This window comes from Chelonia mydas, chromosome 8 (genome assembly GCF_015237465.2).
Source record: "Chelonia mydas isolate rCheMyd1 chromosome 8, rCheMyd1.pri.v2, whole genome shotgun sequence".
Lineage (NCBI taxonomy): Eukaryota > Metazoa > Chordata > Testudines > Cheloniidae > Chelonia > Chelonia mydas.
Window position 1 is genome coordinate 8,244,345 of NC_057854.1, and position 26,091 is coordinate 8,270,435.

The window sequence follows — 26,091 nt, forward strand, 5'->3', positions numbered from 1 at the left end:
ATCATATGGTCATATGGGTCGTTGTAAAATATGATCAGATTTCTATTTATTTGTATTGTATTTAACATTTAAAAGTTTAGTTGAGTGATTTTCAATTTATGATCATCTAGTTAGGACTTCTTTCCTCTTAAAATGTATTGTACATTTCAGCTTTTGAAATGTTAACTAAACATAAGCAGAATTTTTTGTTCTATGAGCAGAGTTAAAATGCATTTATAAAGTAAATGTTTGCTTATAACCTTTGTTATTTTTCAAAGGTGCTTCTAATCAGGTCTGGTGTATCATGTGAATTTCTTTGCTTATTTTCCAGTGGTAGGGAACTGTATGTTTTGATTACTTGCAGGATTTTTTATGTTTGTTTGTTTGCACTGTAATGAAATTTCATTTTCCCTTGCTGCAAAATACATGGTTTATAAAAAGAGCATTGATGCATCAGATTAAACTGTTGTAATTCAAGTCTTGTACCATGGCTTGGCATTTCAGTCCATTACAATTGCAGATGAGGTTGTTGCACATGTCACTTAAAATGCCAGGGGTCACCTATCTCAGTCATTAAATGTGCTAATTCTCTGTAATTTACTCATGCTTTGCAGTATGGACTGAACATTCAAGTGTCTCATTGGCAGAAGTTAACTTTACTAGACTAGCCCTGAACCCAGTGGTGAGCTGGAGCCGGTTTGCACCAGTTCGCTAGAACCGGTTGTTAAATTTAGAAGCCCTTTTAGAACCAGTTGTTCCGCAAGGGACAACCGGTTCTAAAAGGGCTTCTAAATTTAACCGAGCAAAAGTGGCGCCTTAGGCGCTGACTCCATGGGTGCTTCAGCCCTGGAGCACCCAAGAGGAAAATTTGTTGGGTGCAGAGCACCCACCGGCAGCTCCCCGCCCTGGCCCCAGCTCGCCTCCGCCTCCTCCTCTGAACGCACCGCCCCACTCTGCTTCTCCACCCCCGCTCCCAGGCTTCCTGCGAATCAGCTGTTCACGCGGGAAGCCGGGGCGGGCTGAGAAGCAGGTGGCAGCTTCACACTTAGGCCCAGGGAGGCGGAGGTGAGCTGGGGCGGGGGGGCACGAGGAGGGCCGCTCGCGCTGCAGCAGATAACCCGGGGGGGGCACAAAGGGGGACCGCTCCCCGCCCCAGCTCACCTCGGCCTGAGTGGGAAGCCGCTGCCTGCTTGCCCTCCCCGGCTTCCCGCCGAACAGCTGATTCGGATTTGGAGCACCAAATTTTCTCCGTGGGTGCTCCAGCCCTGGAGCACCCACAGAGTCGGCACCTAAGGCGTCACTTTTGATGTGATCAGTCGGGGGAGCGGCTCCTGCTCCCCCCCAGCTACGCTCCCCCACCCCTAGGAGCCAGAGGGACCTGCCGAATGCTTCCTGGGAGCTGTCCCAGGTAAGCACTGCTGGGACTCCCCACCTCGCCCCCCGGCACATCCCTCTGGCTCTTAGGGGTGGGGTGGGCACCCACTAAGGTGGCCCATGAGACCCTCCTGCCTGGTTCTGGGGCAGTCAGGGAACAGGGTTGGATGGGGCAGAGGTCTTGGGGGGGGGCATCAAGGAATGCGGGGGTTGGATGGGGCAGGAGTCCTGGGAGGCGGGGGTGGGCAATGACCCCCTCCTGGGGTGAGGAGGGAACCCGTTGTTAAGATTTTGGCAGCTCATCACTGCCTGAACCAGAGTTTAAGAGCATGGGGGGTGGAGGGGAATTGTGGGACAATCCTGATCCCAAGAGCAGAACCTGAGCAAAAGGGCACTGTGGGTGAGAGTTATATGGGGATTCATAAGGACGGAATCCTTTCTTCCATCTGCAAGTAGGTTCTGGGCCACACACACAGTTCTAGGGTGGTGTTATGCAGGAGATCAGACAGTGATCACAGTGGTCCCTTCTGGCCTTACCTATGAAAAAATGAAAATAAAGAATTTACACAGAAAGTGAAAAAGAAAACTGCTGTCATAATTGTTTAATTGCTCTTGATTTGTGGACTATAGGGCAACAGTCACAATCCTAGGTCCAAGCACGTGCTTAAGTGCTGTCTTGCTTGGGAATACTTTTCTGATCAGACCTTAAGGTTGTAGCATTTTACTAGTACACAGAGTAGGATTTCTTTTCCCTTTTGTCAAGGTTCCTTCCCCACTCTGAACTCTAGGGTACAGATGTGGGACCTGCATGAAAGACCCCCTAAGCTTATTTTTACCAGCTTAGGTTAAAAACTTCCCCAAGGTACAAACTCTGCCTTGTCCTTGAACAGTACGCTGCCACCACCAAGTGTTTTAAACAAAGAACAGGGAAAGAGACCACTTGGAGACGTCTTCCCCCAAAATATCCCCCTCAAGCCCTACACCCCTTTCCTGGGGAAGACTTGATAATAATCCTCACCAATTGGTACAGGTGAACACAGACCCAAACCCTTGGATCTTAAGAACAAGGAAAAATCAATCAGGTTCTTAAAAGAAGAATTTTAATTAAAGAAAAGGTAAAAGAATCACCTCTGTAAAATCAGGATGGTAAATACCTTACAGGGTAATCAGATTCAAAACATAGAGAATCCCTCTAGGCAAAACCTTAAATTACAAAAAGACACAAAAACAGGAATATACATTTCCTCCAGCACAGCTTATTTTACCAGCCATTAACAAAAGAAAATCGAATGCATTGTCTAGCTAGATTACTTACTAACTTAACAGGAGTTGGAAGGCTTGCATTTCTGATCTGTTCCCAGCAAAAGCATCACCCAGACAGACAGACAACCATTTGTTTACTCCCCCCCCCCCCGGCTCCAGATTTGAAAGTATCTTGTCCCCTCATTGGTCATTTTGGGTCAGGTGCCAGCAAGGTTACCTTAACTTCTTAACCCTTTATAGGTGAAAGGGTTTTGCCTCTGGCCAGGAGGAATTTTATAGCACTGTATACAGAAAGGTGGTAAACCTTCCCTTTATGTTTAGGACACTTTCAATTTGCTTTCACCTCTCTTCCATTTTAATTCACCTTGTTGGATTTGTCCTGTTTTCTTCTGAATGATATATAGCATAAGGGTCCAAATGCAAACCACGCTATGAAAAAGGAATTCATGAATTATGAAGAGGCTGTTGAGGTTAAGTAGGAGTTTAAAGAAGAAAACACAGATAGAGGGCATTAAAAACAAAATAGAAAGTGGGAAGGAGGATGGTAGAGCAGACCTATAAAAACACATAGAAAAGTTAGAGATTTAAAAAAGAATAATGATTAGCAATTGAGCCAGACACATTGCAACTATATGCTCAGCTAGCAAAAATAAAAAGCCATTGGGCTATTTAAAATTGAGTGTAGAGAAATTACCCTATATCACGGGATAAGGAGCAAAAGTTAACTGCTGCTTTTGTCTGTCTTTACAAAGGAGGCAGGTTGCAATCTCATTGATTTGATGTTCAGTTCCCCAGGGAGGACAGATGAGAATTTATGTAACATACAATTAACAGACTTAATTTGGAGATCAGTTGCTTATGGGTAGCATGCAAGTAATAGGGATGATTATAAAAATGTTAGGTGCAATTTTAAAAGGCTTGACTTAGAAGAAGTAGCTAGAGGGTTGTGCAAGTTAAGCATCTATCAAGGGTACCTGATTATGGTACTTTGCCTTCTCCCAGTCCAGCAGTAAGCATGAGTCAGCTTGCTCAGCAACAGTGCAGATCTGCAATTTATAGCAACTTGGTGGAAGTGACAGGAAACCTAACTCAGGGGTTTCTTCAGGAGTATGCCTGTAAATACTAGCCATCAGATCCACTGAGTCAGAAATGCTGATCTTTGTGGCTTGTTGTTTCACAATGAGTGGCATCTTGCACCATGTTACTGTTGTTCTTATTACTAAGTTGTTGGCAGAGGAAAACGAGCTGCATTTTTAAAAGTCAGTTGGACAATCAGAATGGGAAACTTATACATTTAAAAATAAATTGCATGGGAAGGGGGAAGGGGAGTTGGATAAGGGGAAGAGGGTCCCGGGGTGCAGTCAGGGGACAGGGAGCAGGAAGTGGATGGATACGCGTGGGAGTCCTGGGGAGCCTGTCATGGGGAGGGGTGTGTGGATAGGGGTCAGGGAACAGGGAGCGGGGGGGGGGGGAGGGGGGTTGATAGGGGTTGGAGTTTCGGGGAGGGGCGGTTAGGGATGTGGGGTCCTGGGAGGGGGGCAGTTAGGGGACAAGGAGCAGGGGGGGTTAGATGGGTCGGGGGTTCAGAGGGGGGCAGTCTGGGGGTGGGAAGTGGGAGTGGGCAGGTAGGGGGCAGGGGCCAGGCTGTTTGGGGAGGCACAGCCTTCCTTACCCTGCCTTCCATACAGTTTCGGAACCCCGATGTGGCCCTCGGGCCAAAAAGTTTGCCCACCCCTCGTCTATATAGATATCTATTGTCCTTTCAAGCCCTTAAAAGGCCATGGCAGGTGTGGGGGAGGGTGGGCTGCCCATCCTGTCACACCTCCTAGAAGTCATTATTTTATTTTGATTTAGACACATAAATGGAAAAAAAACAGACACCACTCCCAAGGACAGGATCACAGTCCATAAAAACAACAGCAACAACAGAGCAGAGACTGATCTGCCAGTGCCACTGTCAAAACTGCCTGTCATCAATGACATCAACACAATCTCCCTAACTCAGATCATGTCAAAGCATTCAGCCCCTCAGAGATCCAGTCTCCCTTGCCCTGCCAAGCACTGGAAAGAGAAACCATTTCTCAATATCAGATATCAGTAGCCTTTGTTTTGCCATTTTTATTATACTTATCTGTGTGCAAAGTAAACAGGACATGACTTGCAGCAATTGCCAAGCTAGTCTAGCTTTTCTAAAAAGCTTATAAGATTTACTGTCAAATTTCACAGTAACAACAGTTTGCCGTAATAGAGAACAAAAATATGGTTGCCACAAGATTTCGTAGGTTTTGAGTGATTGCTAAATAATTACTTCTCGTTGCTATAAAAGATTAACACTAAAATTTTCATGTGGGAATGCCCTACAAAATCGGGCTGCAATAGGCTGTTTGACAGATTTTCAAACCCTGGTGAAGAATTCCCTTTAGGATTGCTAGTCTAGGGTTGTTTACCTGTCATCCTGAAACTGTCAACTGGGATTATAGCGAAGAAATAATTTTCAAGTTGAGCCATGGATTCTGACCAACTTAATTTCCAAAAACTTCAAGCTGCCCCAAGAGTTGGAGCCAATGGGAGCCTGCAGAAAGCAGAATATGATTACTGCATTCATTAGCTACATTTAAAGCTGTCTTTATCATAGGAAGAACTACTGTTTGGAGCAGCGGAGGAAAGAAGGGGTACTGAAACAGGGATTCTCCCCTTCTGTTTGTGTCATCAACCTGTTGCATCTTGTTATTAACCAAGATTGTAAACTCTTTGGTGGCAGGGCTTGTGCTTTTTACTATGTGGTTGTACGCCTACTGCAATGGGGTTCTTGTTCATAGATCTTTAAGGCCGGAAGGGACCATTAGATCATCTAGTATCTCCTGTATAATAGAAGGAAAAGAATTTCATCCAGTTATTCCTGTATTGAGACCAGTAACTTGTGTTTGACTAATTCTGGAAAGACAAGGTGGGTGAGGTAGTACCTTTTATTGGTCCAACTTCCGTTGGTGAAAGAGACAAGCTTTCAAGCTTACACAGAGCTCTTCTTTGGGTGGTCTGGGAAAGATACTCACAGATAAATACAAGGGTGGAAAAGATCAGGGGTTAACACATGTTACAAGAGACCATTTAAGGTGAAGTGGGCAGCTAACACCTCTACAATTGTAGAATAAAGGAGATTTAGTAGGTTACAAATTGTTGTAATGAGGCGTAAAACGAATGTCTTGAGCCCATGATTTTTTATAACTAGTACAGTTATGAATTTAAGCTCCCAGGTTTATCTTTTGAATGTGTTGTGCAAGTTGCCTTTGAGGACGAGGACTGAGAGGTCAGAAATAGAGTGATCGTTTTGTGAAAAGTGTTTGACCATGGTGATATGGTGTTTTTATCTTTTACCATTTTTCTGTGCGAGTTCATTCAAGAACCTGGTTGTTGTTTGGTTTCTCCCAAGTAATTGTTACTGGGGCCTTTTGATACACTGGATGAGCTACAGCACATGTTGTGATAAGCATGTGTAGGACCTATGGCGCAGCTGCTGTTGCTGGACCCCAGTTGGGGTTTGGTGGGGGAAATTTTTGCTTTTTATTATGCATCGTGCAGGTTCTGGAGCGGTTGAGGAGAGAGTATGTGCTACTCACTTCCTGGGTTCATCAGTAATCTCCCTGGATTTTAGGGAGATTACTGATGAGCCCAGGAAGATGAGTAACACATACCACCTCCTCAGCCGCCCTGGAACCTGCATGGGGCATATCGCAAAAGCTCAGGTTCTTCTTCCAGAAGAGAGAAGAAGAGAAGAACTTTTGAATTTTCCCGTGGGATGGCTTCGGGTCTGCAGAGTGGCGACATGGCTGCGGCGGCTCCGGTTGGCCCAGGGCTCCTCGGCTGTAGGGGAGGTGTGGGGATGGGAGGGGGTGTGGGGATGGGCAGAAGGGGTGGAGCTGGGGGCTAGCCTCCCCAAAGTGGGGCTCCACCCGCCGCCCATGACTATGGATCTTGAAAGATTTATTGGGGGGGTATTGATCATCATAGCAGTGGCAATATTTCTGCAGGTTTTGCATGCGTTGTTATGGTCGGGTCTGGTGCCTTTTGAGTTGGTCTGTCCTGGACTGTGCGGAGCTTGCTTCCGATGATGAGTCTGGCAAAGTTGGTGGATTGTTTGAAGGCCAGGAGAAGGAATCATCCAGTCTTAATTTGAAGACGTCAAGTGATGGAGAATTAAGTGTAGGGTTAAGTGCCAATAATTTGTTTTCAAGCTCGTTTAAGTGGACCCAGATCATTCATTAACTGCAGCCCAGCCCCCCCCCCTTTTTTTAAATAATGGGAAATATTGGAAACAAATAAATAATTAACAATAATAATGTTACCTAACTTTCCACCTGGGAGATTGTGCTTGTATTTACAGTAATTCAATATGACAAGTCAAGTTGGGCACAAAGGATGAAAAGTTGTTGTAAAAAAATCTTGAATATATTTCTCATTGTATTTCTTTATTATGTAAAATGTCCATGAGTTGTAGAAAACGTATCCACATCATTGCTTTTCAGATTGATTTACATTTCTATGAATAGATCTAATATCTCTCTGCTGGCAGTGGTTTGTTTGTCCTCACATGGCTTAATGCAGAAAGCTTACATGGGTAATTGCATTTGCAATGAAATTTGATACTAGAACTGGAGAATCTGAATAATAAAAGGAAGGCGTATGGGCACAAATCCTCAAAAATATTTAGGCACCTAATTCCCATTAGAAGATCTGGACCATTATCATATTTGCCGTTAGGGACAGCACCCCAGCACAAGACAGCTGAATGGTCTCTTTATTCCAGAAACTTCTAACAACAACAAGGATTGTACTTCAAACAGGCACATGGTATATCAACATAGTAATATGCTCTAGCACCGTCTTATATTTGTTGTTATGTATTTATATTGTGGTAGGTATAGGTGCCGGCTTCCTCCGGGTCCCGGGAGTGTTCAAACCCCCCTCCCCCCCAGGCTCTGCTGCCACCCGTCTCATTCCCTGAAGTCCCCACCCCACCCCACCTCTTCCTGTCCTGCTCTGCCCCTGCCCCGCCTCTTCCTGCCCATTTGCGCCCCCTTTCCTGAGCACACCCCGTCCGCACTCCTCCCTCTCCCTCCCAGTGCCTCCTTCACGTTGCAGAACAGCTGATCGCTGTGGGCAGGAGGCACTGGGAAGGAGCGGGAGGAGTTGATCGGCAGGGCTGCCAGCGGATGGGAGGTGTTGGGGGTGACGGGGGAGCTGGCGCCAGCAGGTGCTAAGCACCCACTAATTTTTTTCCATGTGTGCTCCAGCACTGGAGCACCCACAGAGTCGGCGACTATGGTGGTAGGGCCTATAGGCCTCAGCCCCGTTGTCTTAGGAATTGTAAGAAAGAGATGGTCCCTGTGCTGAAGAGCATACAGTCTAAGTATAAGGCAATATACAACTGGATGCCACAAAGATATGGGGAGAGGATTCACATTTGTTGCAATGCGGATATACTGTAGGCCAGATTTTTCTCCTTGTTACGCCCGTTTAAATGCAGAATAATGCTAATGAAGTTACTTACACTGGTATAATGTTGGAGTAAGAGAAGAAGCTGCTTCTTTCTCTCTGTCTGTCTGTCTGTCTCTCTCTCTCTCTCTCTCTCTCTTTTTTTAAACCATATTTTGTCTTTTCAATGAGGATTAAAACAATCACATCTTGATATGCTGCTGATGGCCTATTTTTTTATTTAATTTCAGCAGCTGACCTGAGTAATCTGGATAACTTTGTCAGTATGCTGAGCCTCATTGAAGACCATGTAAACAGCTCAAGAAAGAGGTATCGGAGGCATGCGACTGATGATGACTACAACATTGAAGTTCTCCTGGGAGTTGATGACTCAGTTGTACAGTTCCATGGAAAAGAACATGTACAGAAGTACCTTCTGACCCTGATGAATATCGTAAGTAACTTACTGCTACCTGCACTGAGGACTGAAAATGAAATTAGATTAAATTTACTTCACTTTAGCCGTTTGAATAGGACATGATAGATATTTCTCAATACAGGAAATAACATAAAAATTCAGGCTGCTTCTACATAGGTATAAAAAATAAAAAAGTGGGGGCCGGGAACAGTACTGTCAGTGGGACCATTCACATGCTTCAAGTTAAGCTTGTGCTTCAGTGCCATGCTGGACCCAAGCCTAGAGTCATGGAAGGGTATTTGGAATTCTGTGGCTAGCACTGAAAAGCAGTCATCATGCTTTAGGATGTATGTTCCCTTACCCCATGTTCCCCACAGACAAACTAGATATTATGAGCTATGTTCTAATAAGAGATTAGAAACGTTGATTGGGTTGCAAACTTATTTTTTAAATTATTTGTTTCAGTCTTTTGATACCTTGACAATCACCCAACCATTGGACCAGACTTTCTTCACTCTGCATTTAAATATGTACAGTAAGCTACTTAGTCTTCTGAAATTGATATAATTTTTGCTCCATTGTTGGCATGTCTGGGTTTGCCTAATTAAATATGTAATCTTTTAGATCCCATCAGTGTAATAGACTCTGTATGGTTGTGTTGTAGGATAGCCAGGTGTCTGTTTTTTGACTGGAACACTTGGTCGAAAAGGGACCCAGCGGCTCTGGTCAGGACCACTGACCGGGCTGTTAAAAGTCCAATTGGTACGGGTCTGGCAGGCTCCCTACCGGCTCCGTGTGGCTCCCCAGAAGCAGCAACATGTCCCTGTGGCCACAAGGCTGAGAGACAGCCAGGGAACCACAAACAATGAGAGCTGCGGGCAGAGGCAGTGTGCAGTACCGCCTGGCCGCGGCTCCACCTAGGAGCCAAGGGACATGCCGGCTGCTTCCGGGAGCTGCCTGAGATAAGCGCCGGCTGCTTCTGGGAGCTGCCTGAGATAAGCGCCGCCTGCATCCCCTCCTGCACTCTGGGTGCGGAATGGGGCTCAGGGCCTAAACTCCCTCCCAGAGCCCGTACCCCCTCCCACACCCCTGCCCCAGCCCTGAGTACCCTCCCACACCCAAATTCCCTCCTGGAGCCCACACCCCCACCCCCTGCCTCAGCCTGGTAAAAATGAGTGAATGAGTGAGGGTGGGGGAGAGCAAGCAACAGAGGAAGGAGGATGGAGTGAGCGGGGCAGGGTCTCGGACAAGGAGGGCAGGGGCAGTGGTAGGCCCTTGGGGAAGGGGCGGGGGTGGGGCAAGGGTGTTCAGTTTTGTGCGATTAGCAAGTTGACAACCCTATGTGGTAGTGATAAAGATAGACACAAGTCTCCATTAAATATAATAGAGTAGAATTTAACAGAAGACACTGCCATATTTAGTCTTTGACTGAAAGATTTTTGACTGGTAGGGGTTTAGACTGACCTCTAGAGGCTGGATGTCTTGCCAGATGAGCTTTGAGCACTTTGCAGAATGTGGAAGTTGAAATGTGAATGGAAGTCCAAAATACTGGGAATATTTCTGCCTGGAGCATAATTTTTAAAAATGTTATTTGATTATGAGACTCTTATCTCTGCATGAAGTTTTAAACTGACTGTCCAGATATATAACACTAATCTGACAATGTGATCTGTAATTTTTAGACACTCCTAGTGTATTTTTCCAGTGACATCCTGGGACCTCCAACATCTGTCCCGCATCATGCAGTCTTTCTTTCTGCACATTATAGATGTTTAAGGAGCTGCTTATTCTGTTTTCTAGTCTGATTTTGGTGGTCTCTAAAAGACCCCCGCCAGTATCCCATTGTGTGATTTATCAGTTAGAACAGTGATCCATAAGCATTCCAGGTCCTGCGCTTCTGAATTAGGTGATAACTAAGCAGGGAGTGATAGTAATGATTGGCTATCTTTCTGAAAAAATATGCTTCAACTCAACCATAACATGATGCAGGAAGTGGTGGGTGGGTCCTCTGCTTTTCTTTTGCAGGAAGTTAGACTAGATAATCCCAGTGGTCCCTTCTGGCATTAAAATCTATGAATCTCTGTTATGGCTGCTCTCCCCTTAATTATATTACTCCTGGTGGAATTCTGCACCATTGTGCATGCGCAGAATGTATGTCCCCCACATATTTCTGTGCTTTCCTGCAGAAAAATGGCTTTCTGAAGGGGAAGGAAAGGGAAGCCACAAGAGTGGTCATGAGACCTGTCCTAGCAGTATGTTCCGGGTGCCCAGGGCAACCAGCAGAGAGGTAGATCACTGTGGGGCAGGGGCGGGACTGGGGAAGACCTGGCTGGTGGCTTCTGTCCTGCGCCAGGCTCAGCTGCTAGTTCCGGCTGGGCTGGGGAGGACAGGACTTCCTCTTCCCCTGCCTGGCATCTGGGGCTGTCTCAGACTCACCCCCGGATTTCTCCCCTGTCTGTAGGTAGCTCTGCAAACTCTTCCCCCAACCCTGTGCTTACCACACCCATCGCCCTTTAGCTGCAGGGGGAGGGATCACTGTACAGGGAGCTGCTCCCCAATTTGCGCAACCCCTGTGCATCCAGACCCATCATAGCCAGATCATCCTGCCGAGCCTCATCCCCCACACACGCAAAACCCTCCCTGATGAGCCCCACTCCCCCTGCAGCTGGACCACCCTGACGAGCCACCTGTACCTGGATTCCCACCCTATTGAGCCACAACCAGCTGTACCTAGATCCCCACCCCACTGAGCTCCGCTCCCCCAGCATCTGGACCCCCCACTAAGCCCTCCACACCAAGACCCCCCTGCTGAGCTCTATTCCCCCCTCACCCAGACCGGGCTCCAACCACCTTCACCTGGATCCCCCTGCAAAGTCCCATTACCATTGCACCCAGAACCCCACAACAAGCCCCTGTGCATCCAGATCCCCCCTGCAACCAGATACCCAGTGAGCCGCCTGTAGCCAGTTGCCCCACACAGAACCCTCTTAACTTTTAAAAAAAATTAAAAGCGGTTTAGTGATGTTGTATATTAAATCTAGTGATTAAAAACTAATTTTTATTCCATTCTAGTTTTCCTTTCAGGCATAATTTACACACACCTGTTCCCCATGTGCATTCTCACATTCTTGCATGGTCTGATTTCCTTATCTGCAGTCCTTATTTAATGCTGCCATTCACCCTTATTATTCCTACATACTTCCCACAAGAAGGAACCATGACTGAAACCTTCAGGCTCTATCAAGACAGCGTCTAGATATTGCAAAGTGGGGATATTCTAAATGAATATATACAGGAAAATACAGAATCATAGAAGTTAGAAAAGAACTGCTTGGTCCCCTTTTCCATCTTCCTGCCAGTGCTGGATTTTTCTGTCAGCATTTTCTGCAGGGTTCTGTCCAATGTGTAGCTAAGAATACTTCTAAGGTGCCACAAGGACTCCTCGTTATTGTTACAATTCCTTAAGCAGACTCTTCAATAGCTAATAGATTGTTCTGTCAGGGAACTTTTCCTGAGAACCAGCCTAAATATTTTCTTAGCTCATCTTTATTCCATTTTTCTTGGTGACAGCTCTTTAGACCACCCCAGAAACTGATTTCCTGCTTGATATTTACCAGGGGCTGCAGAGCACCACTGAAAACATGTGTGGGCAAGAGACTGATTTGCCCCACCACCACCTGACCCTCGTCTTCCCCTCTCAGGCACCCCTCCTCTTGACCCATGAGCCCCTCCACACATCCCCTCCAAATCTGAGTGAGTGGCATTGCGACTTGGTGCATGAGGTTTGGCCCAGCGAAAAAGTGGGAGTTGGGCTGTGGCCCAGGTGCCACCATCCCCCAGTTCTGCGGCCTATGACATTTAAATGCCACCGTTTAAATGCCATGCAGGTCCACCCCTATTTATAATTTAGCCAAGATACCCATAATTAGTTGCTTTATTTCTTTAATTCAACCCCTCCATCCCCCGAAATAATTCTGTTAATACCTTCTCAGAAAAGGCAAGAGACAGCATACTAAATGCTTTGGCCACACCTGATATGGTCAAAAAAGTGACTGAAGGGTGAAGAGAAAGTAGATGCTGCCAAACTATTTGATTGGGTGATAGACTCCAAAGGAAAGGTAATAAGTGAAAGCAAATATACAGTAGAACAATACTCTTAGAGAATTTAGGAGGAGAAATGTATTTATTCAGAGTGCCATTAATGTATGCTGCAATGCAAACTGCAATGTACTGTAAAAAATTAGCAGAAATATGGCATTAAAATACAGACCGTCCTTAAGAGGGAAGGTCACTACAAGATGAAAAACTAGACAAATGTGTGGACCCTGTAATTTGTCTCTGTTTGTATAAGAAAGGAAGACTGATGGCTTTCAAATAATATAAGGAGTTGGACCCAAAATAACATAACAGATTTGGGCTCAGTCCTAATCCCACTGAAGTCAGTGGGAGTTTTGCCATTAACTTTACTGGGAGAAGGACCAAACTACTGATGTTTAAACAGAAAGGACTGGATACAGAACAAATCAGGAAATGCAGCAATTGAGAATTTGGCAGAAAATATCCTTTAGACAAAAACATTTCATTCCACAAGCAATAGAAACATCGCATAGAATAAATTTACCCAAACAACCATTCAGAACAAAAAAACAGCTAAACCATGCCTAGGTTGTGTCTATACTAAAATTTTTATTCACATTTCCCATTGCAGTGCTATCCCAGGACCCCACCATCTATGGTATCAATGACAGGAGTTCTGGAGTATATTAACGTGGTGTCATCAAATCTAGATCAGCACAAGTGTAGATGACATGGCGATTGAAATGCTGGTGGCTGATATTTTCAAACAGGGGGAATAAAAATGTAATCTGACCCTGATAAAAAATGAATACAAAAAAATAAGACAGACCAAACAACCTGTCCCTTGCTCAGTGATATCTCAAGTGTGGGCATTATTTACTTATGTTTTTCAAATAAAGAGACATAAAGATACTCTGCCATCAATATCAATGAGAAAACAACCCACTGAAATAGAACATCATGTGAAACTAAAGATGTGAAACAGGGCAGAAAGCATGTATTGAAAAACATATAACAATTTAACAAGCCCTTAGGACAGTCCCTTCCACGGGTCATGTAAGTGCATACACACATTTAGAGTTATGAATATATGTGGTGTTAGCTTCCTCCAATAACAAGCTATAAAGTATGAACTAAAGACCAATGTGAGTTGGGTGGAAGTGTTTACTGTAAGACAACAGGACGATTGAAGAAGTTAAAACCCATGGCTTACAAAATAATCAGTGCAGTTGAATTCTCCACGATGAACTGATTCCTGAAGTCTAAATCCCTGTGATAACTCACCTTACCATAAACGTGGAAAGAAGAGACCCCAAACAAAGTTACTTTTCCCTTTTTTGTTAGGTTATACCTTATGCAAAGGGCATTAGCAGAAGGGTGTCCAGCCTTTCTCTGTGAGGTTGGATGGGGCCCCCAGTGCCAACCCAATCAACCAATATTTTTTTCAAGCCCAGTGTAATGACTTATTCAGTAAATCTGTTTTACGCTGGCTAAGTGACAGGTCAATATCGACACCTAAAAGTCCATAAAGGGAGGAAAAACCAGGGGTTGGGGTGTCTGGAATGACCTGAACAGCTACTTTGACTTTTTTCCCCATAATTTGGAAATGAAGTCACAGTCCGGCCATAACTAATGGTGATAAATGCCAAACGATTTTTCACACTTTGGGCTGCAGCTAGTCATAGCCTGGCTAAGCTCTGAGAGTTTCAACAGAGTGGAGAAGGCCATTTGCCACCTCATTTTCAGGCTCCAAACATTTCCATATACAAAATCTCTTGTTTCCATTAACACCTTGGTACCGCCCCACAAAGTAGTTTAAGCCTTTTCAGTGCAGTCTTTTAAGCAAATACTGTAGTTTTCACTTTATAGAGCCCCTCAGTAGCAGCCTGGTACCCTTGCCATTTCTCCTGTACACAGTAGTGTGGTTTCTACCATGTAGGACATTCTCTTGCAAGATGCGATCTGTACCTCAAAAGACTGAGTCCATATATCGGTGACACAAGTTAACTTCAGATTTATTGTTGTAGCAGTTGTGCTGTTGTATACAACAGTATGTAATATTGCTATTTCTGATGGGGCACCCAGCTTCTTGAAAGAAAGCAGAAGTGATTGAATAGTATCTTGAAATATCTTATTATTATATAGTCTACATGAGGGTGTGGACGATACTCTCATTTCTCAAGTGAAGACCACAAATGTCAGAGATTCTATTAATCCATCTCCTTTTGCCATGTTTTCTCTATGTCTTGGGGAGGTGTTTAAAGTACACTAGGCAAAATTGATTGTCTGGAGAGTCTTATTGTTTATTGTGAAATAGAAATTACATACTACATGAAAATAAGGGAAGAAGAACTGAGTGTTTAATCATTAAACTGTAATGGTTTTGACATTGGTGACACCCAGAAAGTGCCATTTGTGCCAAGGGGTCTCAAACCATTTCATAATTTGATTACAAAATGTTTTCAAGGTTTAAGCCGTGCTTCCACTGCCCATTTCTGCTGACCATGCAAGGGGGGTAATCTGTCCTTAAAAATGTAGTCTCCGCAGCCATTTTTCTGAACTGGACTTTGAATTTTGGTGATAAGGAGAGTTTCAACCTCTAGATCCAATTCCTCCACACTCCAGTTTTGAATGTGGGTTCACATCCAAAACTGAAGATGCTGTTTTCTGGATGAGATGCAGCCCAAGATGGCAGAAATCTAGTTAAAATATCTGATTTCTGTCATTCAAGACTGCTGAAGTCTCAGGAGATCAGGTAACCTGGTGAGATTTTTCAACATATCAGCTCTTAAGGGTCATTGCCACCCACCCTGAACCTCTGGGTTAAGTCTCAAGCTCACCTCAGAACTTGACCCTACTCTCAACACCATCTCAAAATTGCCATGGAGGGTATTTTATAGCTAGGTTCCAAATATTTGTAGATTTACACAATCTGTCTCCTGGGATTTAATAGATAAGTAGCATATCTGATTTCTCCTGCACAGAGCCTTTGTCTCTCATGAATACTCTCACAAAGTAGTTTTTCAACTTCTGTGTAACTTCTGTATCTTTTGTCACAATGATTATATCCTTGCCCATTGAGGTCCTATTTTCTCTCTTTACCCTAATGTATTTATCTCATTCCCCATGCTGAAACCTCGCTTCAGGCATCTCATTCTGTGGTGTTGGCATGTCTCCTTATTACGACTTTTTGGGAAGAATTTGAGTGAAATCTGCATACATTGCTGAGTTCAGCCTTTATGAAATGTTAGGAGCCTAAGTCCTATTGACTTACAGTGAGACTTAGGCTCCTACGGGTGAGATTTTTAAAGGTATTTGGGTGCCTAACATTGCAAATAGGCTCCTCATGGGATTTTCAGACACGCCTAGGTGCCTAATTCTCATGTAAAGAAATCACTGGGAGTTAGGTGCCTTTGGGCTTTTGAAAATCTCACTAGGGTACCTATTTGCTTCCTTAGGTTCACAAATACTTTCGAAAATCTGACCATGAGTGGCTTTTGAATATGTGATCCTTTGTCTTTAATAGGATGTACATTATATAGCTATCATATGTGAGAATTTAACTTTTGTAGCTTTGGAGGATGGAAGGTGAAAATATTCCAATACAGAACAGAAAGTCCTAAATGAATGGAAAGGGCAGAAAAGTCATCATTTTTAACTGACAAAAAGATGAAAGCCTGCAAAGTGTGTCTGATTCAAGCTGTTGGAAAAGATGATGATTGAACCCTTTTAAATAATAGTGTACTCTGTAAGCAGAATTGCATTTATTAAACTGGGTAGCATTTTTAGGGGAGGGAGGATACTTCAGTAATACTTAAAGAAAAAGGTGTGCATTTTTTTAAAATTAAATAATCTGTATACACAGGTATCCATTATTTCAAGTAATTTATTTCAACCCATACTCTTTAAGTTGGAGCTAATTCTTAATAATTATGCATGTAGTAAATGTAGGTCTAATGCTATACACCCAGCTTTTAATTAACAATATTTAAATTAGAGCTCATGTGTGCCTTGAATGTGTGCTTGGATGTTAACTCGTCATTCACAGTATTCTAAGAATCAGTACTTTTGAACCGGGGAAAATATAGATTTTGACTGTGCCTCAGTCAATTTTTTTTAGTATCTTTGTTGCTAAATTTCAGCAAAAGTTGTGTGTGCAATTTGACATCCGACAGATTTATTGGGAAATGTTGTTTACTGAACTCTTAGAAGTTTCACTCATTTCTATGGTGGCTTTCAGGTGTAATTTTCAACAGTATGAAGGCTGGATTAGATGTGCACTTCCCATTATTGCTAATGCCTAGTCTTTTCCCATGAATCAAACTGGTAGCTTATAGTGATGAGCAAACCTCCCAAAGTTCAGATCAAATAAGACCTACAGTCAAAGGCTGTGATGTCTAGACAAACGTATCAGGTTGTTTTGAAGTACTCATTCTCATCATCACCTCTCACCAGCAACAGCCTTCCGCATCTTGGACAGTCTTTGAAGCTCCCAGGCAGCTAGTACCAGTCTGAATAGAAAGTTGGCATTGACCAGATGCTAGCTGAGTTTACCCCAGATCTAAACATGAGCCCTAACCACAAAGTTTGCATCCAGATCTGAACTTTCTTTATGTATGGAGATGTTTCAGTGTTATCGTTGTTACTATTAATCATGTTTATTATGGTTATTCGTAAGGGACAATTGAGAATGGGGCCCCATTGTGCCAGACCCTATACAAACACAGAGTAATAGATAGTGCCTGCTTCAAAGAGCTCACAGTCTAAATATGGGATTATGGTTCAGGCCTGTCTCCATCTAAAACATGAACCTGGCCCATGCCCTTTTCCAGGTTCTTAAATTTCTGATAAAGAACTTCCTCATTCTGTTGAAGAATGGAGATATGAGACTGGCTCATCCCACTTACAAGGGTCTAGCAGAGTAGGGCCCCAACCTCACCGAGGCCTCCAGGAATTACAGCATTAGATCTATAAGTAGAGAAGAAGGATGGTTCCGTTGTTAGAGCAGTAGCCTGTGACTCAAGCGACCCAGGTTCAATTCCCTTCTCCACCACTGACTTCCTATGTGACCTTGGGCAAATCACTCAGGCTCCCTGTGACACACTTCCCGTATTTCACAGGGGTGTGTGAGAATAAATACATAGCAAATTGTGAGGCACTTGGGTATTACAGTGGTGAGAACCATACAAGTGCCTAAGATGGAGGTGGGTAGGAATGTTAAATACTAGTAAAGTATTTTAAACTTTAAAGGGTCATTCCAGCAACTGCAGCTTGCACTGGCAGGGTGTTTTCAGATCCTCTTGCTCAAGAATAGGATGAGAGTGAGGCACACTGACTTCCCACATATATTCACCCTTGCGGGAACTGTGGGTTTCTCAGCCACTCCCCATTAGCTTTCTGGAAGAGTGGCTTATGACTGTGCCCAAAAAAGAGACCCTGGCAGTGGAGTGGGTAGCAGGCTACAGGGCCTTCTACCCATAGACCTGGTCTCAACAGCTCATTGTGTAAGGACTGTTGAGGGATGGTGATAACACAGTTTGCATGATGGAGGGCAGAAAACATGGGTAATTAGGATCAGATTCTGATAGGCATCCAAACTTTTGAAGGCTTTCCTAAACCAAACTTCTGAGGTTCACCTTGTCCTCTTTCTCTAGTGCATTAAGACGGCACCGTCACCTTCTCTATGAAAAATAATTGAAGTGGGTTACTTTACTGTGTTATACTGTGAATAGACTTTGCAATAAGACTTTGTGATAGCTTGAGATCATAATGCGAACTAGACTCCTTCAGTCAAAACTTAGTTTATATTGTTTGGAGAAACATCTCAGTATTGTAGTTTGTAGGCAAAAGCTGGACTTCAAAAAAGCCTAAGGAAGGAACAAAGCAATTGGTCTAGCAGCCAGCAAAAAGTCTATGACCTCTCTAAAGCCAAAGTTACAGTCAAAGATGAGATAGGGATCTGTAATACTAAGCTAACTAGTTTCTTGCCAAGCCAACACATCTGTGCTGTGAAATGTTTTAAATTTGGATCATAAGCAACTAACTTGGACTTAATTATATCCACTGTGCTCTCACACAGACTGAGGTAAATCAAAATACTAACCTGGTATTTACATACGGAATGCCAGATTCTTATCTCAGTTTTGCAATGTACATTGTCTTATATTTCCAGAATGTCCACCATTGCACATTTGTTTCAGCACAATGGTGTGGGGTGCACCTCTTCACATCTGAGTTCAGAATTTGACTTCCAAGTTTTGTCTAGATTGTGCGCTCTCATTATTATTTTTCCTCATGACACTGAATAAAGACTTGCAGGAGGAAGGGTTCCTTCACAGGGGAAATGAAAAAGTGTCATTTGGTGATTAGAAAAGGGGGCTGGGAGTCCTGATTCATGGGTTGTGTCAACAGACTTGCTGTGTGACCATGGGGGAAGTCATTCAATCTCACTGTCTCTTGGGTTACCCTGCAAGGAAATGTGTGTAATGCTGATGGTGCTGCTTGGAGAAAGAGACTAGAACAATTATGTGGCTGTTGTGGGAGGGGGATTTTTCTTTTGGGGAGGTTTTTGTACTACAAAGATTTGAGTGGCCATGCCCTCCACCATGGTTTCTGCTTGACATTACAAAATAAAAAACAGGTATTAATGCTGTACCCAAATAGGCAATAAATGGATTGCCCCCCAGCCACTTTATGTCTGCTGTTGGCAACAGTCATACAACTAAAAAGCCAGATGAATCAGCTGCATCTCAGTGTCCTATAAATGGCTTGATAGGACTTCTGATGTCCCACCTGAGGAAGAGCATGGAGTAGAAGGCAACCTCCCCACTGCAACTGATACAACATTGACATCTTTAAATCATGATTTGAGGACTTTAGTAACTCAGCCAGAGGTTAGGGGTCTATTACAGGAGTGAATGGGCAAGGTTCTGTGGCCTGAAATGTGCAGTAGGTCAGAATAGATGATCATGATGGTCCCTTCTGACCTTAAGTTTTTGAGTCTATCTGACCTCTTTCTCCCCCTCTCCTCCAGGCTTCTGCCCAGTCCCCCAGAGATAATGAATAGGGAAAACTTCAGCAATAAGAGGTTTTTGTATCAATACTTTTCAGTGATCATAAAGATGTTTGAGTGGACTGGATGGATCAACAAATTGTGGTAGCTGAAATGTCAGATGAAAAAGCTGCATCTTACATTGTGCCCTAAAAATGGCTTAGGTCCATGAGCTTTGATATCCTATGTAGGTGATTCAAATCCAGTTCAGGTTTCTTGTAGCTAGAGATTGTGACTGAGGGCTCTTGGTGGCCCATTTTAAATGAGTTTGAGAAAGCAGGTGTTATACAATTGTGTGATATTGTACATGTACGACAAAGGGCATGCTTCAAAACTCGGTTTGAAATGGCTAATAGCACAACAGGGCTAATAGTCACATTGTTTATTACATGACCGTTGCTACCAATAGGTTCCTTGAAATTCCTCTGAAATCAGAAGCAGTGACTTTTAGTAAAGCAGGCTGCCCATTGCATAACAAGCATTAATAAAGATCCTATGCCAGGAAACTTTATACAACTGCATAAATGAGTCCACCTGTGACTTTTTCCTCACTGTGGTTGCTTTTATTAAGAGTGGCGTAATACAGAAAACCACTCACCGTTTTCTACAGATCCTGTCAAATTTATCTGCGGGTAACTTACCTCTGATAACACCTGCAAAAGTACAAGGGCTATTGTTATTATTTGTATCATAATAATGCCCAAAAGCCCCAGTAATGATCGGGGTCCCATTGTGGCAGGCACTTTAAAAACACATTAATGTTCTCAAACCTAATATACACAAAGCATAATGCGTCCCTCACAGCTAGGGTTACCATACGTCCAGGTTTTCGCAGACATTTCCTCTGTCCACGCAGATTTTTTCAAATTAGAGGAAATGTCCAGGATTTTTATGAAGCAGACGTAGCATCTCAGAAAGAGCTGGCTCGGCATCCCAATGGGTCCCTCCCTGCACCCGCAGCTGCCGGATCCCACCCACCCAAGCCCTGGCTCCCAGGACTGGGGATGGGGAGAGGCAGGGAGGCACTGATTGACAACTGGCACTGCAATCTTGGCCTCCGCCAGCTGCCCTGCCACAGTGACAGGGAGCAGACGCTGCCCCCCACCTCAAGAGTGAGGCCCTCCGGCAGCCTCCAGCATCATTTTTAATTAAAACACTGTGAAAATAAACCATGGAATTAAACTACAGGAAAAAATGGTCTGATCTACAGTAGTTTTGCCAACCCCCCCAAATACTTTTCCAAACCTTGAACTCTTTTTAGATTCCCCCAGCCCTACTAGTCACCCTCTGTAAATGCTGAATCACCACGTGACATCTCATGAGACTTGATGCAAAATCTGCCCTTCCCAGAGTGCAGGAGCTGCAGTTTTGAGAGCCTTTTTGTGTGCTCTGCTTTCCTGTGCACCAGCATAACATTAGAATCCTGCCCTCACGGATTAAGGACAAACAGGAAGCTCAGTTCTGATATCTCTTAGAGTGGTGTGTAAACTAGGGTATCACCACTGAAGTAACTGGAGTTACACTGCTGAATAATTAGGATGAAATCAGAATCAGCACTACATCTCTTACTCTAGACACTTGCATTTTTTTGTATCGGGCTATCTGTACACTGAAGTAAATAGATCTGCTTTTAATGCAGAAGTTATATGTTTGAGGAAAAACACCACAGATCTGGGGCTTTAAAATTCCATGGTTCTACTGGTAATTTTCTGTTTCAAGGGGTAATTCTCATGCACATTTGAGCACATCCATTTCAGAGCTCAGTCACTTGGATCTCCTTTCTTTAATAGCACATTGAAACAAACAGATGCCATTCACTTCACACATTGAAATAAGTGTGAATCTATTTCAGTGTGTTATCATATGCTTTCCCCCCATTTTAAATAACCAAGGAAATGAAATGCAAAGAAATGATTAATAGTAGAGCTAGTCAGGACATTTCTGTCCGAATATTTTTCCATTGGAAAATGCCATTTTGTCAAAATCAAAACTTTCCATGGGAATGTGTAATTTTTGATGAAATTTTGTTTTAAAAAAAAGTTTCAACCTTATTGGAATGGAGCATTTTAATATTTTTTGAAGTAACTTATTGTTTTGAAATTTATTTTATATTCCATTTAAAATGATGATAAAATATAACATTAAAAGAATCAAAATCTGACTCTCAGTCCTTTTCCTGGGTTGCTCATAGAGCACCCTAACAAAGTGCTGCTTTATAGAGCCACAGTTTCGCCCAGTGAAAGAGCCAGAGGGTCCAGCTCCCACAGAAGGAGTATTGCATTGGAGCTGAATCAATCCCTAGATATGACATTCGGACGCTGGGCTTTGATTTGGCCCTATATTTGAGAGAAAACCTACTACACAGATGCCAAGGAACTTTTACAATGTTTATGCTTTTCTAGTCATTCACAAAATGTGTTTCTTAGATGTCAGTTGGGTGAACTGTGTAACAATGTTTCAGTACCGTTCTGTCAACATATTCCTGCCAAGTTTTGATTTGGCGTGTAGTAATGATACACTTGATGTATTGCTTCACTATTGTTAAAAAAGGCGGAGGTTAAGTTCTGAAGGCTAATGGGAAAGGACTGTGTAACAATTGGGGTTATGCCTCACGAACTAATAAAACACCTTAGTTACATGTCATGCTTATTATTTCCTATACACCGAAGATTTTATTCAGTGTTTATTTTATGTATATTTAAGTTACTGCAAATTTCAGCTCATTATCAATGAGGCATATATTCTTATCCCAATGCACAGAGAATCAGGCAGATTAGCATCCCTGCATTAAGATGATAATACTCTTGAGTTGTGGGGCATCTAGTAAAGAACACAATGAAATGTCCTTGTCAGCACAAAACTTTCCTTTTAACACATAATTTATTTTAAACAAGTGTATTTGTAAATCCTTCGGTATGTTAATCTGCTGTTTCAAAAGTCCCTGAGAGGAAAGATGAAGATATTTCAAACGTAGGAGCCTAAAGTTAGGGTTCTAAATTCACATTTAGGCACATAAATAATTGACCTAGTTTTCAAAAGCACCAAGGACTAAGTAGCTGTCACTGCCTTCATTGGGAACTGCAGGGTGGTCAATACTTTTGAAAATCAGGCCTCTTTTTAGGTGCCCAAATGTGAATTTAGAAGCAAATTTAGGCTTGTATTTTTGAAAATCTAGACCAAATGTTTAAAATATACTTTCAAATAATAGTCAAAGAAATTTTTGTGAAATAGTACGTGATTTTTACAGAGAGATCAGAAGTGAGTTATATTTTATATGGTCCCTTTGGGACAAAGATATATTGAAAAAATAGGAGTGTATTGATCTTGTTTTTAATAAACAACTCTCCAGAAGCTTAATAACATATCCCAATGAATGTTTCTTATGTCAGAAACACACCATGAAATATGAGCTATTCTTTATGTCCCACACATAAAATAGTCCAGTTTTGGCCCATGATTTACTAGGGGCACTAATGATCTGAAGGGAAGGGAGCAGAGAATATATTTTCCTTGCAGATATTTATTTATCTACTTATTCTAATTTGTAAAGCAAAAAACCAAACATATTTATAAGACCCTAAGTTGGCCTTCTTTCATTCCTCCCATCATAGATGACCCCAATCAGCTCTTTTAATAGCTAATATTTTGCCCAGCTTGCTTATAGTATTTTATTTCTTCTGTATTCCTTGGACTTCTGTAGTTCATTCTCCATTATAATATCCATAGCGTTGTCTTCATTGCAGTTAGAATAGTTTGCTTGTGTGCATGTATGATTATGTATGTATAATACAAAACCCCCTGTTTTCTGTGTTAGTATTTTACAGATTTTGTTATGCTTGTATAGTTTTAAGTTAATTTTGACACAATAAAAACAACTCATTTGATTGACTGCTTTATAAGGATATCATCCTTGAGAGTATTTTAGTACTTTAGTCTGTGATTTAGGGAAGCACTGTTTAAGTTTCACTGACTTTAATTGGTTCCTGAACAAAGATGGTTTCTGATTTGATGCCTATATGGAGCCTTTATGGTAGAGCCCTGTAGTTCACATAGAAAAAGTTCTCTTTCAAGTAGTGGAAGTGCCCCTTTTTTACAAATGAGTGTGGTTGATCTGTATCTTAAAGACACAACATATAAAAAGCTTATGTTTTATCATTGCTACTGTGATTACTTATTGACAGAATCATTATTAAAAATATCTACACTCTTTTGCAGGTGAATGAAATCTACCATGACGAGTCCTTAGGTGCCCACATTAATGTTGTTTTGGTGAGGATAATCATGCTGAGCTATGGGAAAGTAAGTAAAGGCTAATTTTAATAATGGATCTAGATGTTTCCAGGATTCTTTTAATGAACTGTGTAATTCATTTGTGACATATACTACTCTATTTTAATTTGTTCATTGTCTATTAATATAGCATTAATGTATAATATGTAATTTACATCTACACTTGTTTGTTTATTATATGAAATGCATGCTGGAAAATAACTGTAACATAAAATTTCCTGTTGTGTTTTCTCTTATTATGTCACTTTAAGTTACCGCTTTGCTTTGGCAGTATTATTTCAAGTTTGTTCTAGATAACTTATGGCAAATTTCATGGGTATTGACCCTTTTGGCCACTAGAGGGGTGTGATATATACTGTGTATGTTATACATGCATAAGAAAGCAGTAACACATGACTGTGCGTATCATAGAATATCAAGGTTGGAAGGGACCTCAGGAGGTCATCTAGTCCAAACCCATGCTCAAAGTAGGACCAGTTCCCAATTTTTGCCCCAGGTCCCTAAATGGCCCCCTCAAGGATTGAACTCACAACCCTGGGTTTAGCAGGCCAATGTTCAAACCACTGAGCTATCCCTCCCAGTTATATTACCATTCACTATGTGCTTGTGGGCTCAGTTCTGCTGAGCACAATGGCTCTGATCCAGCAAATCCCTTAAGCTTGTACTTAAGTAAAGTTGGACGACACATGTTTAAAGTTAAGCATTTGCTTTGTTGGATTGGGGCCAGAGTGCCTTGCACTTTGCAGAATCAAATCAAAATTAAGAATTACAAGGTTTTTTTTATTTTCTACTGTTCTGTTGCTGTTTCTGTGGAATGGGTCAGTTTACAAGCAACACTCCTGTAAAGAACATTGAAATGATGAGTGATTTTGAAAGTGGGATTACTTTAAAGCCTTTAGTACTTTTACCCCAGTTTTGCCTGAGCAACTTCTAATTCCTTGGAAACTGGAGGAGAGTTATAAGCACGTTTATAACATTCATTGAATGAGGACAAGCCCTACCAATTCCTCTTAGGTACAGCAGCACCTGCAACTATTCAAGTGAAAATATTTTTATGATCTAGCTTGCCTTTTTGTGACTACAGCTACTGTCATTTGGACATTCATGAGCTGTACCTGATTTGCAGAGTCAGCTAAGTATTTAGACATGCAAGTGGCCTAAATGGTATCCATAAACAATAGAGAGTCAGTTCAGCTGGTATAAATGGGTGTAGCTCCAGTGAAGTCAACAGACTTACACTGGGTTACCATAGCTGAAGATTTGGCACAACACCAGCTCTTTGCTGAGAGTCAGGAGGCCCTGAGTTCTAATCCAGGCTCTGCCACTGACTCACCACGTGGCCTTGGGTTAGTCAATTGACCTTTCTGTCTGAGCTTCCTTTTCTGTAAATTGAGGATAGTAATACTTTCTTGCCTGCCTCACAGGGTGATGTGTTTTGGAGATATAAAGTGATATATAAATGCTAAGATAAGGAAAGGAGTGTGGGGAGAGTATTTGTATCTGCCATTCTATGGCCCCGCGGTCATAGTGTGTATATTTAGAAAGTTGGGTTAAAATAGGGGAAATAACTTAATAATTGTTATATGGATAATAATTGAGAGAGTGTAAACAGGCTAATAATTCTCAAGTTGGGGTGGTAGAAGATACCCATGCAGCTGGAACCTTTATCAGTCAATCAGATGCCTTGTTTCATAATGCCCATGTATTAAATGTATGCATTGCTATGTCTATCTCTGTATAGTTATACATCTATAATAATCTGATATCTTGCAACTTCTGCTGGTTTATCTGCTGAAATACAGTAAGTACAGTAGATCCCAATTCCACTTTCAGATTCTTGTTTGCGTTCCAAGAAGAGGGTGGGTTGTTTTTCAAGAAGAAAAGAGGGAAAAAATCTAAACAAAAAATATTGTTCATTAATAATTTGCATCTCACTGATACTGCAGACCTGTATAGAAAGCAGTGTGCTTCTGTGTCACTAGTTTGCATCCCAGCTAGGTTAGCAGAGGATGAAAACATTCACTCTGTAATGGCTGTTTGGCCTGTGTGAAAGGAGCAGGTGATCCCAGTCAAGTTTCCAATGGGCATATGATCACATTACAAAAATGACCATTGCAGTTAGCGCCAACCGCTCCTTTTATTGGCAGGCTCAGTAGTGAGTAACCTG

General features: G+C 42.5%; 1 protein-coding gene across 14 annotated transcripts in view; it reads left to right on the forward strand.

Moving 5' to 3' along the window:
• Window positions 1-26,091, forward strand: part of ADAMTS2 (ADAM metallopeptidase with thrombospondin type 1 motif 2) — a 261,487-nt gene that overhangs the window by 172,857 nt on the left and 62,539 nt on the right. For 12 of the 14 annotated variants that reach the window (XM_043552885.1, XM_043552887.1, XM_037906201.2 and 9 more), the window contains 2 exons: window positions 8,340-8,542; window positions 23,850-23,933. In XM_043552885.1, the coding sequence (XP_043408820.1) occupies window positions 8,340-8,542; window positions 23,850-23,933 (287 nt within the window). The remainder of the gene's footprint in view (window positions 1-8,339; window positions 8,543-23,849; window positions 23,934-26,091) is intronic. The other 2 variants (XM_043552886.1, XM_037906202.2) reach the window with 1 other exon arrangement.